General features: G+C 40.9%; 1 protein-coding gene across 1 annotated transcript in view; it reads right to left on the reverse strand.

Moving 5' to 3' along the window:
- Nucleotides 1-10804, reverse strand: part of LOC126278899 (uncharacterized) — a 707333-nt gene extending 696529 nt beyond the window's left edge. The window contains exons 1-2 of the mRNA XM_049979174.1: nucleotides 10796-10804; nucleotides 10353-10577 (exon numbers count right to left, since the gene is read on the reverse strand). Of these exons, the coding sequence (XP_049835131.1) occupies nucleotides 10353-10577; nucleotides 10796-10804 (234 nt within the window). The remainder of the gene's footprint in view (nucleotides 1-10352; nucleotides 10578-10795) is intronic.
- Nucleotides 10805-12984: the final 2180 nt, after the last annotated feature.

A 12984-nucleotide genomic window follows, 5' to 3' on the forward strand; every position in this document is an offset into this window, starting at 1 on the left:
TAAGATCAGGGCGTAGTCCTGCAGAGTGTAGTTTATGAAATTTATTCGTAATTGCGAAAACTTTCTGACATTAGTTGCTTTAGGTACGAAGACATCACCTATTCGTGACACAGGGACTCGAATCCGAATTTATCATTTGTCACGAACAGTCAGCTTAGCATGCTTACAGGATCGACCCAATCTCCTATATGACTCGGTTCAAATTTTTATGTGTCAACAATTGGTTATCTTCACTCCTAAGACATCACCTATTCGTGACACAGGGACTCGAATCCGAATTTATCATTTGTCACGAACAGTCAGCTTAGCATGCTTACAGGATCGACCCAATCTCCTATATGACTCGGTTCAAATTTTTATGTGTCAACAATTGGTTATCTTCACTCCTAACGCAGCTAATGTCAGAAAGATTTCGCTGGTGCGGGTTAATTTCATCGATTTAGCACAGCTGCAAGATCATCACCAATGGCTGTTTCTTCAGACACTGTTAAAAGGAAGAAACTGGAGTTTCATTGTAGATCGGCAGGATAACTTACGTAAAGTGAAACAAGTAAAAGTCTTCACGAAGTATGTCCATACCACCGAGAGAAAATTGCTTAACCGTAGTAGCAGAGAATTATACGTCATTGCACTGAAACTGGAATGGTGTCTTACTGAAGGCTTCATATACAGACAGCAAATGACGGCTTGTCGAGCTGTTCGACAGGGTCCCTACGTCACAACCCTATGCTCGCCAGAGAGCCTGCCAAGGTTACCCACCATGTGGATGGGCGTGATCTGAAGACGTGAAAAATGTTCGACAGAGAGTTCTGCCCGAGCCTGTTGACTGTGGCGTCAGCTGTTTTCCTTGAATCGAGGTACTCAGACCTCTAAGGTGTGTGCCTCAGAATCGATAGTGTTATCATAGGATGATAAAGGAGTGGTCCGAAGTAGCGAGAAGGTATAGAAATACCTGTTACATTTCCGAAGTCATTTACATGTTTTAATGCTCCTTTTTCTCCCTTGGTAGATTCAGCTGTGTTTTTCTTCGCATTAATAAAAGTTCATGTTCGATCTTAAATTATGGAAAAGCACGTTTTAGCACATATTTACTATGTCTGTGGTGTCATGCACGCCATGTTCAACGAGGAATCATTTTTACAGCTTGTCGAAAGGAAAAAAAACATAAATGTTACCGCCGCCGATGTTCGACATCAAGGTGCTGCAACCACTCACAAATGGCCAGTGCCATCACTAGCAATGGAGATTATATAAAGTGTCTCGGGAGCATGCGTAAGCAGTACAGGCGTCATCTTACTGCGGAAACGGAGAGAGTTATCTGACGTCCAAAGGGTCTCGATCATTGCCTTTCCGCCAAGAGTGGAAAACATTTCCCAAACGGGTAAGTCTATAAAATGTTACGTGCCACCTTGGTTAAAGTACACCATGCTTGCCGAAATGGCGCTCTCCAAAGAGAAGCCTATTTTAGGTTGAAGCGCTCACGTGATGGCGGAGGGCTAGTCACGAGATTATTCAGGGGGAACTTTGACGGTATCTACCAGCAGGGCAATGTAACATGAACAACCCAAAGTTTACGTCCTTGGTTCAAAGAGCAACAGGATGAGTTTACCGTACTACCCTGGCCATGAAACTCCCCGAATTTAATCCGCGTGACCAGCTCGACCAGCTTGTTTGCATCATTGCTCCTCAAACGAAAAACGTAGCGCATTTGGCCACTAGTCATCCCGGTCGGTACCTTCCAGAATCTCATCAAATGTCTTCTTGCACGTCACGGAGCGGTCTGCGCTGAGAAAAGTAGTGATTCAGGCTTTTAACAGGTAGTCGCACTAATACGCTTGGGCAGCACAATTGTTTATTGTCATTGGAGTTGCCCTAGAATTGTCTTAATTGTAGCCGTTGAGTGTCGATGACTGCAATGGGTGTGGTTTCTTGCTTGTGCGTCAGGTCGATGGCTGTTACCGGCACGTGCCCCACTCCTCTATAGCTGGGACCCTGGTCAGTAAGTTGCTGAAGGCGGATCAAAGATGCCCTTCTGGAATTGCTTCAGTTTTTTCAGAAAATTTCTGCTGCAGTTCTTGAAGACTATGAGCGTTGTTGCGATACAGCTTACACTTGAGGGCTCCCCACAGACTGTCAAATCAGGTGAACTAAGTTTCTACCTAAGCCTGCGACCAGACTAACATCTGCTAAAAAATCTATCAGTTTTGAACATTGTGTACATATGCTTCAAGGTTCGGTGGGTTGTATGAGCAGTTGGTCCATCCTCTTGGAAGTACCTGCAGGCCTTTTTCTCCTCCGATAATGATGGCAAAAACGTTTTCAATGTAACTTTCCGAAGTAGCTGTGGGATAAAAGAAGATGGTGCTAATAATACTGCGAGGAGGCACTGCATACCAAACCCCAGCCTTCTGATCATGCAGTGGTGCTTCGTGAAAGTTACACGGATTCTCCGTTGCCCAGCATCTGTGTTTCTGTGAACTGACGTAACCACTCAGGTGAAACTATGCTTCATCAGACATAAAGAACAGATCCAAGTCCACGCCATTCACTGTTATCTTAGTGAAGACCTACTCACAGATTTGGAGGCACCGAGGAGCATCTGCTTGTTTTGATGCATGAGCAACAGACACTCGGTAGGGATGGTAAAGCAGCCCCAGGTGAACATTCGTCTGCATGATCGACGTGATATGTTGGTCTATTGCGATAGGCATCGGGGTGGTTTGCAAGGACTCTGAAGCATTTTTTGGTGAACTGCAGCGACATCCTCTGGTTTGAGGGCACTTTTTGGAACGGTATTTGACTTGTTCAAAACAGATCATGTCTGATGCTATTTTCGGGCTAAGCGTTACATGGCACTCTTCGCAGGCTCCACTGTGAGTACCATCGTTCCCTTTGCACTGCTCTACTCACACTGTCACAGCCCGCACTATGTTCTGAACCGGTGTGGATCACGCGGTGGATGTGCAAGTAGTGTGCGTGTCACAGGGTGCGGTTATTCACTTCCATTCGTATCCACTAGCCCTGTACAAAGTGCATACATAACGACCACACTGCATGCCAAAAGAGGAAAAAGTTACCAGCAGTGCAGGAGAAGGGACGCTTTAGATGTAGAGTGCGTTTGAGGAGTAGTAGTAAAAAGAAGTAAAAAGAAAGTAGTAGTAAAAAGAGACTAATACATATAACAAGCGTCCAAATTTTAATGTTTACCAAGCTGTAGGTTTTAGAACATAACCCCAACAAACACTCAGAGAAGTTGTTAAGAAAAGGCAAATGATTAACATAAAAGTTGATTTTCATAAATTAGAATTAGGGCTTCAGTGTACTATCGAATTTTCTTAAGAAAGCGTGTAGCTATTCGTAGATCGCCTTAATGTTCTTTTACAGCAGAGCACTATTCGCAATCCTATCAGTTCTTGCGTTAATTTTTTCTTTGTGGACTTAGCGTTTCGGTCATCTCCACTGGCAGAAATCAAAAGCGCTAAATGTCCGAAGACGTTGGTGACCAAGAATCGTTATCATTACTACCGAATCATCTTAGGGAGGACGCTAGGTTTGGATTGTGTGTCACACAAGGACTAGAATTTATATGGGTGCCTTCATGCGTAAGAAGATACTCATCTTTCCACCAAAGGGAACCTCTTTGAATAATACTGGAAACTCTATGGGAAGAGACTATATAAAGGGTCTCTATAAGACGATGCAGTAACACAGCAGACCCAATTAACTCATTGTCTACTAATTGGAATATACCGACTGCGAGAATCTGACGTTCCGTGCTATGAACGCAACTCTGCCTTTTACCGAATCAAAGATTTTGTGTAAGGGCTCTTTGTGAAGAAAATACAGAGGTCGGACGTGTGAGAGGAGGAGAGAGTTCGTATTGTTGTGAGACGCCTTTACGGTGTACAGTAAATGTTCAAATGGCTTTTGCACAAAATAAAATCCAATAACTACAATCGGCTATTCAAGGTGTGTATACCTCCATAACGAAATTAGTTAACTATCACAGTACAGATATTACGAGACGTAGATCGCTCTGAGGTGAAGTGTGGAACGATAGTATTTGATAAATTGTTGGACCTATCATCCAGACTCAACAAACACCATAGCACACAGTATTGCCGTACGATCTACGTAGCGCCCGCCGCTGAGACGGAGCGGTTCTGGACGCTTCAGTCCGGAACCGCCCTGCTGCTACGGTAGCAGGTTCGAACCCTGCCTCGGTCATGGATGGGTATGATTTCCTTAGGTTAGTTAGGTTTAAGTATTTCTAAGTCTAGGGGACTGATGAGCTCAGATGTTAAGTCCCATAGTGCTTAAAGTCATTTGAACCATTTTAGATCTGCGTAGAAAGTAAAGGTTTTAGAGGTTTTAGGTGGAGGAGATCACGACGAGGAATTTCCGCTAAATCGCCGCTGTGGAATACGCCACTTGCTCTGCTGTGGTACTTAAAAGGAAATATTTATATTTTCCAGGTTTTCAGGACAGTAAAGATAAAAGGAAAAAGGACTAAGTTAAATCAACTAAAACCAATATTTAAAATAAAAGAACACATAAAGAATATTCATTTACAATAATAAATAAATAAAAGATAATTTTCATTAACTAACCAGTAATAATAATATATTAAAGTGCTCAGGGAATCGTCTTTTGTATTCATAACAAAGAGCAAAGCCCGTGAAGAAATACTCAGTATTTCTAAATGTATCCACATTCTTAAACGACACAGTAGAATTGATCAACGAATCACAGCCACGACTGAAATATTCAGTTGTGTAAATTCGAGCACAATATCACAGCTTGAACTTTGAGTACGGCACGATGATTTAGATGGCACTATCCGATCAAGGTTCACCAGACTGCCTGCCTTTGTTTGTGAAACTCCTCTGAGGACGATTATCTGTAAAATGTGTAGGCTTCAAGAATGGGTAGATCGCTGGCGGTGAAGGGAGAAAACAGGCGCACGGGACACGGTAGAAACCCGGCCGTGTGAGAAAATGGAGGCGCCGGGAGAGTGTGCCGCTTCGTGCACGGCCGAAGTAAGAAGAACGGTGACTCAGAGCAGACAGTGGTGCGTGTAGCGGGTCTCAAGTGGTCAGGTGCGTTAAACCGCTGTGTTAATGCAAAGTTTGCTAAAGATACTCTCTTTCGTCAATATTACAGGCTCACCATCTTCGTCCAACATTAACTTATAGCGCATTTGTATCACACTGCTCAACCTTTTGCTTAAAGCCCTGTTTACTTCGGGTTGTGCAGCATTTGATTTTTGGGCTAAACGGTTGTCTGAGTGCGCGTGCTAAAGAAATTCATAAAGTAGAGGTTGTCACTATTTGCGGAATTAAACGATGCTCATTTTCGTCTGATTGTTTATTAAGCAAGTTGCTGAAAGCCACTTGCGGGTACTATGGTGTCGAGTGATTATTCGAAGCTGTATGCCTTTTAAAAATTGTTATATGTGGCCCTCTGATACTGAAATGATTTAGGTATAGAAGCTAACACTGTCTTGTAATTGTGTGAACAGAGCTAGACGGTTGGAGCACATCGTAAAGAAAGGCGTGCGATGGAACACCCGGAGTGACACAACAATAGGTTACTAAAAGGGAGGTAATGTTGTATATCTAACTGTATCAAAGACACTGATAGTGAATGTCAAGAAAATTTGGTTACTACTGAGTCTTCTATAATTCCAAAAGAAATTATGTATATTCACTTGTATACTCTCGTGCATGTGTACATAATTTTAAAGATATGGTAGTTGATTCGGTTATGATTAGTCTGCATTGTGAATAAGGATGGAAACCATGCAGCTGATTACTGGTTTGAGTAAGATTAAGTTAATTGCAGTTTCTAAGGAAAAACAATAATTTAAAGATTTAAGATGTAAAACTTTAAATGTTGCTATCAATATTTGTATGGTTGTAACTCCTTTCTTTTTCTTGTAATAGTGGTTCCCTCAGTTCTTTCATTTGAAGCGTTTGTTGTGTTTTGGATAATTTTATTGAGTATTATTGTTGGGTTACCAATGAACAAGTTCGGTGTGGCTTTGTAATTACAATGCAAATCCTTAAAGTGTTAATATTGCCTCTATCCAGTCAATTGCTCCACCCTTTTACAATGTGGGCCAGCTTTCTGCAACAACCTCAATAAAGTCGGTAAGTAACCCCACAGTAATTGGGGTAGACACAAATGAAATGAAAACTTATCTCTGTACCCAAAAGTAAATATGTACTCAATAAAAACTGGACACGTGTTGTGAATGACGGAATGTTTTATTAGAATTAGTCTCTGCTACCATCTCCTAAAATACAGTATTTGTCATTCTTGAAACGCCTTCTGTATCTTCATAGATTGATAAGCAACGACCCTCACTAGAAGATGATGGTCTATTATACCACACCACATATTTACAGAAAAGCATTCTTGAAAAGGCGTCCCATACGACAATATATACGAACCGACACATCCCAATTACAGGTAGCTTACCGTTCAGGCATTTGATGGAGGTATTCTAGATTTGCACTTTACATACGATGACATTATGTTCCTGACAAGCTAACACCAAGAGAACCTACACTTTGGCCAATTCTTGCGAACTGTATATTCGATAGGGCAATGTATCGTTACATCACTGAAACATTGTCAGAAGGTTTTATAGACCCACAAGTGAGGTGAGGTCGCTTGTGTTCTAAGTGATTCAAATGCATGTTGATCGCTTTTCATAATTTTACTAGTATTTCAAAATCAAAGATACACCTAACCAATCAGTCGTAGAAATAACTGACTAATATCAACTTCTCCCCTTCAGGAAAGAGTCTAGGAGTAATAACAGATGGAAATATAAATTGGACTTAGTACGTAGCTCCGATGTGCTGGAAGACAACGGTATCACGCCGTGCCCTGCAAAACTGTAAAATCTCTTCCCTCTTTGCCTGGAAAAGGAAATTGTACAAACACTTTTCCTTGATTACAACAAATTTATCCTGGAAGCTCACGGTGCGTGGAACTGATTAGATCTATGATGATCGAATTTTTGATTATATTTCACTATAATACGCACGGCTATTCCAACTGTGTGCAGACAAGCGCAGATATTTCAATACCCTTTGTCTTCTCTACTCCATTATCAGCTTACACTTATCAATTTACACTATCCCCAATATTTGTCCTCGACCTCAATGTTATTGTCTGAACAACGTGGCATAAACACCAGTACCATTCAGAGCAAAATACTTTATGTCCCACTCCATCGCTCAACCACTCCTCGAAGCCATTCTTAGTAGTAGAATCCTGACCCTCGGAATATTTCCCGCATTACATTAGTGGACTGAATAACATCTCCAGACGACGGTTAATGCCATATATACTACAGCAACAGTAATAAATGCCATTGTTCCTGCACGGACTCGGTACCCTTCTACATCCTTCTTTCCTAACAGGTCTTCGTAATATCGCTGTACACATAGCTGATGTAGTCTCTTTAAAGTTCCTTTCTGCAGAACTTGCTATATCAGACAACAAATTCTTTTTATGCCTTATACTGTCATTATTGTTATTATTATTATTATTATTATTATTATTATTATTATTAGTCGCAAAATTCCTAGAGTTGAAGATGCTAAGTAAAGATGGTTCCCTTTCCGTTCTTCTTGTTCTTCTGTTTCTTTTTATTTTCCCACCAGTTTCTCTCGATTTTTTTCCAGTTCTTCAGGGATTTGTCTCTGATTTAACCTCCAATTTTTCTACTTTTTTTCTAAAATTGTTCGTTAGGTCTGCTTCTCCTTTGGTGATTTTGGCTAATTCCAAGATTATTTAGCATTTTGGATCATCTCTTCTCCATTAGAGAGGGAATCTACGTATTTTACTATTCTTTTTGTTAGCTTCATTATGTGGCCATAGAAGCTGAAGCGTCTTTTCCCTATGTCTGTCCCTATGCTAGAGTATTCCTCAATTTTGGTCGTTTTCTGGAGATTACCGGGTGTTACAAAAAGGTACGGCCAAAGTTTCAGGAAACATTCCTCACACACAAATAAAGAAAAGATGTTATGTGGACATGTGTCCGGAAACGCTTAATTTCCATGTTAGAGCTCATTTTAGTTTCGTCAATATGTTCCTCAAACTACGCTCAATGGAGCACGTTATCATGATTTCATACGGGATACTCTGCCTGTGCTGCTAGAACATGTGCCATTACAGATACGACACAACATGTGGTTCATGCACGATGGAGCTCCTGCACATTTCAGTCGAAGTGTTCGTAAACTTCTCAACAACAGATTCGGTGACCGATGGATTGGTAGTGGTGGACCAATTCCATGGCGTTCACGCTGTCTTGACCTCAACCCACTTGACTTTCATTTATGAGGGCATTTGAAAGCTCTTGTCTACGCAACCCCGGTACCAAATGTAGAGACTGTTCGTGTTCGTATTGTGGACGGCTGTGATACAATACGCCATTCTCCAGGGCGGCATCAGCGCATCAGGGATTCCATGCGACGGAGAGTGGGTGCATCTATCCTCGCTAACGGAGGACATTTTGGACAGGAAATTTCCTGTAACAAAGTGTTTGAAGTAACGCTGGTACGTTCTGTTGCTGTGTGTTTACATTACATGATTAATGTCATTTGAAGAGAAGTAATAAAATGAGCTCTAACAGGGAATTTAAGCGTTTTCGGACACATGTCCACATAACATATTTTATTTCTTTGTGTGTGAGGAATGTTTCCTGAAAGTTTGGCCGTTCCCTTTTGTAACACCCTGTATATCCATGTTCGGTCCATCTTGGTCCCAAAATTTTCCTAATTATGTTTCTTTTTCTTTGTTTATATTTCCTAAATCAGTTTTCCTGTTAAGTGCCAAGGTTTCGCTGGCATATAACAATCATGGTTTAATTACTCTTTTGTAATGTCCAATTTTGGCCTTTCAAGTTTAGTATTTTTTATTATATAGGTTTTGCACTAATCCTAAAAGTTTACGAATTTTTCCTATTCTTTCTTGTTGTGCATATTTTTCAGAGATAATTTCTCATAGATATTTAAAGTGTGGTACTGTGTTAATTTCTCCATATTTGGTATGTAATCTGAAAATTTCTAAATTTGTTGTTGTAAACACTGTCTTTTCAAACGATATGTGCAGGCCGACTTTCTCTGTGCGTTCTTTCAGAGTTTCTGTCTGTTTCATAGCCATCTCACAAGAATCTGCCATTATTGTGAGGTCGTCTGCAAAGGCTAAGTAGGGAATTCGTAGGTTGTTGCTTTTGGTTCCTAATGAAATTACTTTCAGGCAATTTTCTTCTTCAAGTTTCTTTACCCATTCCTCCATGACTGTATCTAGAACAATATTGAACAACAAAGGTGATAACCCATAACCTTGTCTAACCTCAGTTTTTATCTCGAATGTTTTTGAAAGTTTTCCCATAAATTTCATTTTGGATGTCGTATTATTATTATCACTATTTGTGACAGCAGCAGCAACAGTACGTGTAATGCCAGTATTAACTTGATCATCACACAGAAAGTATTTTTTTACTCACCGTGTCAATACATACACTCAAATTATTTAACACTATTTGTCATATGAAAGTGGTTATTTCTTAGTAGGTATGATGTAAAAAAAAAGGGTACTGTATGTGTGAAATCCTGGTCCAATGTAAGAGACTGCCTGATGATCCTAATCAGATGATCATACATCCATATTTAAATTGGATGGAGGTGGTACACAGCTGGTATAATTTTTGTTAAAAATGAAACTCCTCCAGCTGTACTCAAGATTTTATGTTTATTTGGCTACAAGTTTCGACGTTGCGTCAACGTCATCTTCAGGCATGTACACTTTGATGAAATCATTTGTGTGTGGCTAAGTACTAGAAGTCCGCGGTGATACCAACAAGTGCTCCACATCACACGTGTTGGTCTCACCGCGGACTTCTAGTACTGAGCCACACACAATTGATTTCATCAAAGTGTACGGACCTGAAGATGGCGTTGAAACAACGCCGAAACTAGTAGCCACATGAATATAAAATCATAAGTACAGCTGAAGGAGTTTTATTTTTAACAAAAACACTGTTCATATCGGGTTAAACAAATAAATATTAAGCACAGCGTGGAAGTTATCGAATGATATATACATGATTTGGACCCAGCTCCGACCAGTTCAGAAGGAGATTACGCGGTAGGAAACTGAAGGAGCTGTACGTTGAGAACCTGTACAGCCTACAATCAGTTGGTACGGAAATGGGCGAGGCTCTGAATGAGCCACACGTGTTAGGAGCGACATGGTGAAGACTGCTCCGTCGCATCAGCGCCCCATCACACCGGCAACAGAATAGGAGCGAGGCGGAACGCGCTACTCACATCGACGTTGACGCCTGGCAGCGGGAAGACGCGGGTGTGCGGCAGCTCCTTTGGCACGTATCGGAAGAACTCCTGGCGGCCCTTGTACCACTTGACGGTGTACAGGGGGTCGCCCTCCAGGTCGTACAGGCAGGTGAGCTTGACCGTGTCCCCGGGAGCCACCGCCAGCGGGATGTTCACCGACACGTCGCGCAGCCCGCCCACGCCTGCAAACAGGAACAACGTCTCGTCTCAGCGCAACGTCATTTAGCGTCGCACAGTCAACCTCAGGGTTCAACACTAAAAGAAGAAGAAGAGCAGTCTTTATTTCTCTGTTCTGACACTTTTCGTCCCGGAGGGAGAAGAAAGGGATGACTGTGGAACGTGACTCCTCTCTGTGGCCAGAAGGGCCCTTCTATGACCACAAAAATTGTTAGGTCCTTAGGCTACCGGTTTCAGTCAGCGATCACCATCTTCAGGTCTGCAGGAAAAGCTTGGGAAAAAACACAAGCTAGTGGTCTACAGCTTAAACCAACATATAGGCCATAACGGAAAAACAATAATTACAGACTTGTGGAAAACAAGCGGTTAAAATGTGACGAGGTTTATCTATTTTAAAACATGTCCTACTGAAGCCACAGGGATCGTCAAAAGATACGAAATCAGTTTAGTATCGTCTCACATATTTAAGTTATAGTATATAGTAGGCCAGTGTCGGCGGAGTCATCTTGTTGACGGCGCTACTCTTCATGACAAACTGCAGTACAGTAGCCACAAAATGTTTGGTCGTAATCTCGTTATATGGCGAAGCTGTAAGCCTTCACGTATTTATAAAAAGTACAATTGTAAAAAAAGTGCAAGAGAAAAGCTATAGTGAGGTTACTTCGTGCACAAGGATAAGGTATTACAAACAAAATAAACTGCAGTACAGTAGTCACAAAATCTTTGTGTAGTAAGCTCGTTAGATGTTGCTAGTTTAGCTCTACAAAAATTCATCCGCTTTATAATTGTAGATAAAAGGCAATAAAAAGAAGAATGCAATAGATAAAGTATACAGAGGTATTACCAGGCCTATAAGTTGTTACAGTGAAAATGCAATAAATTAAAAGCACGACTAAGTTAAATTTCGATTGTTGGAAAGGAAAAGCGTATCTGACGAAATGTAATTCTGAGACGCACTTGTGGCAACTTCAGATAAAAATGGAATTAAACACATAAGAACGAGCTTATGGAGGTAACACAATATTTTGAAAACAACAATATAAATATGGAATTAACCACATGGATTTAACAACAGACTGAAGCAAGTAATCAGCTCCCTCCGTTGGAGTGGCTACCGGAATGCCGTGTAGGCGAGAAGTGGTCAAAGGAACTGACCTGCCAGAGGGCTGTGAGAATCAGATCCAACGAAAGAAAGGTAAAACTCGGTACCAATCGATTAATAAGATTTAGGGCTGTGAGAATCAGATCCAACGAAAGAAAGGTAAAACTCCGTACCAATCGATTAATAAGATTATCTATTTATTTAAATATATAAACAGAGAAGGCATAAGAAAACACCAGACTAATACCCAAATGAAGCAAAAATCTAATACAAGGCATACTGTGTAACGGGAAAGGGAAGATAAACATTAGAGACGGATTTACAGAGACAGTAAATACATTTATAATAGATGACAATGTTGATTGGAATACTCTGTTTCAAATTCTGAAGGTGGCAGGTGTAAAACAAAGGGAGGGAAAGGCTATTTACAAATCCTATAGAAGCAAGGTGGCAGTCATAAGAGTCGGGGGGCATGAAAGGGAAGCATTGTTTGAGAAGGGAGTAAGACAGGGTTGTAGCCTGTGCCTGATGTTATTCAAGTGTATATTGAGCACGCACTAAAGGAAACAAAAGAAAAATTTGGAGTAAGAAGTAAAATCCATGGAGAAGAAATAGTAACTTTGAGATTTACGGATAACATTTGCAATTGTTGGAGGCAGCAAAGACCTGGAAGAGCAGTTGAAAGCAATGGACAGTGTCTTCGAAGGAGGATATAAGATGAACATCAACAAAAGCAAGACGAGGACAATGGAATGTAATCAAATTAAACCAGATGATGCTAAGTGAACTAGATTAGGAAATAAGACACTGAAGTAATAAATGAGTTTTACTATTTGGAAAACAAAATAACTGATGGTGGTCGAAGTAGAGAGGATATAAAATATAGACTGGCAATGGCTAGAAAAGAGTTTCTGAAGAACAGAAATTTGTGAACATCGAGTATAGATTTAAGTGTCAGGAAGTCTTTACTGAAAGTATTTGTCTGGAGTGTTGCCATGTATGAAAGTGAACATGGGCGATAAATAGTTTGGAGAAGAAGATAATAGATGCTTTCGAAATGCGGTGCTACAGGAGAATGCTGAAGATTAGACGGGTAGATCACGTAACTATTTAAGAGGTACTGAACAAAATTGGAGAGAAGAGAAATTCGTAGCACAACTCGACTACAAGAAGGGATCGGTTGGTTGGACATGTTCTGAGGCATCAAGGGATCACCAACTTAGTATTGGAGGGCAGCGTGGAGAGTAAAAATCGCAGGGGAGACAAAGAGGTGAACACACAAAGCAGATTCAGAAGGATGTATGTTGCAGCAGTTACTTGGAGATAAAG

The sequence above is a fragment of the Schistocerca gregaria genome, chromosome 6 (assembly GCF_023897955.1).
Source record: "Schistocerca gregaria isolate iqSchGreg1 chromosome 6, iqSchGreg1.2, whole genome shotgun sequence".
Classification (NCBI taxonomy): Eukaryota; Metazoa; Arthropoda; class Insecta; order Orthoptera; family Acrididae; genus Schistocerca; species Schistocerca gregaria.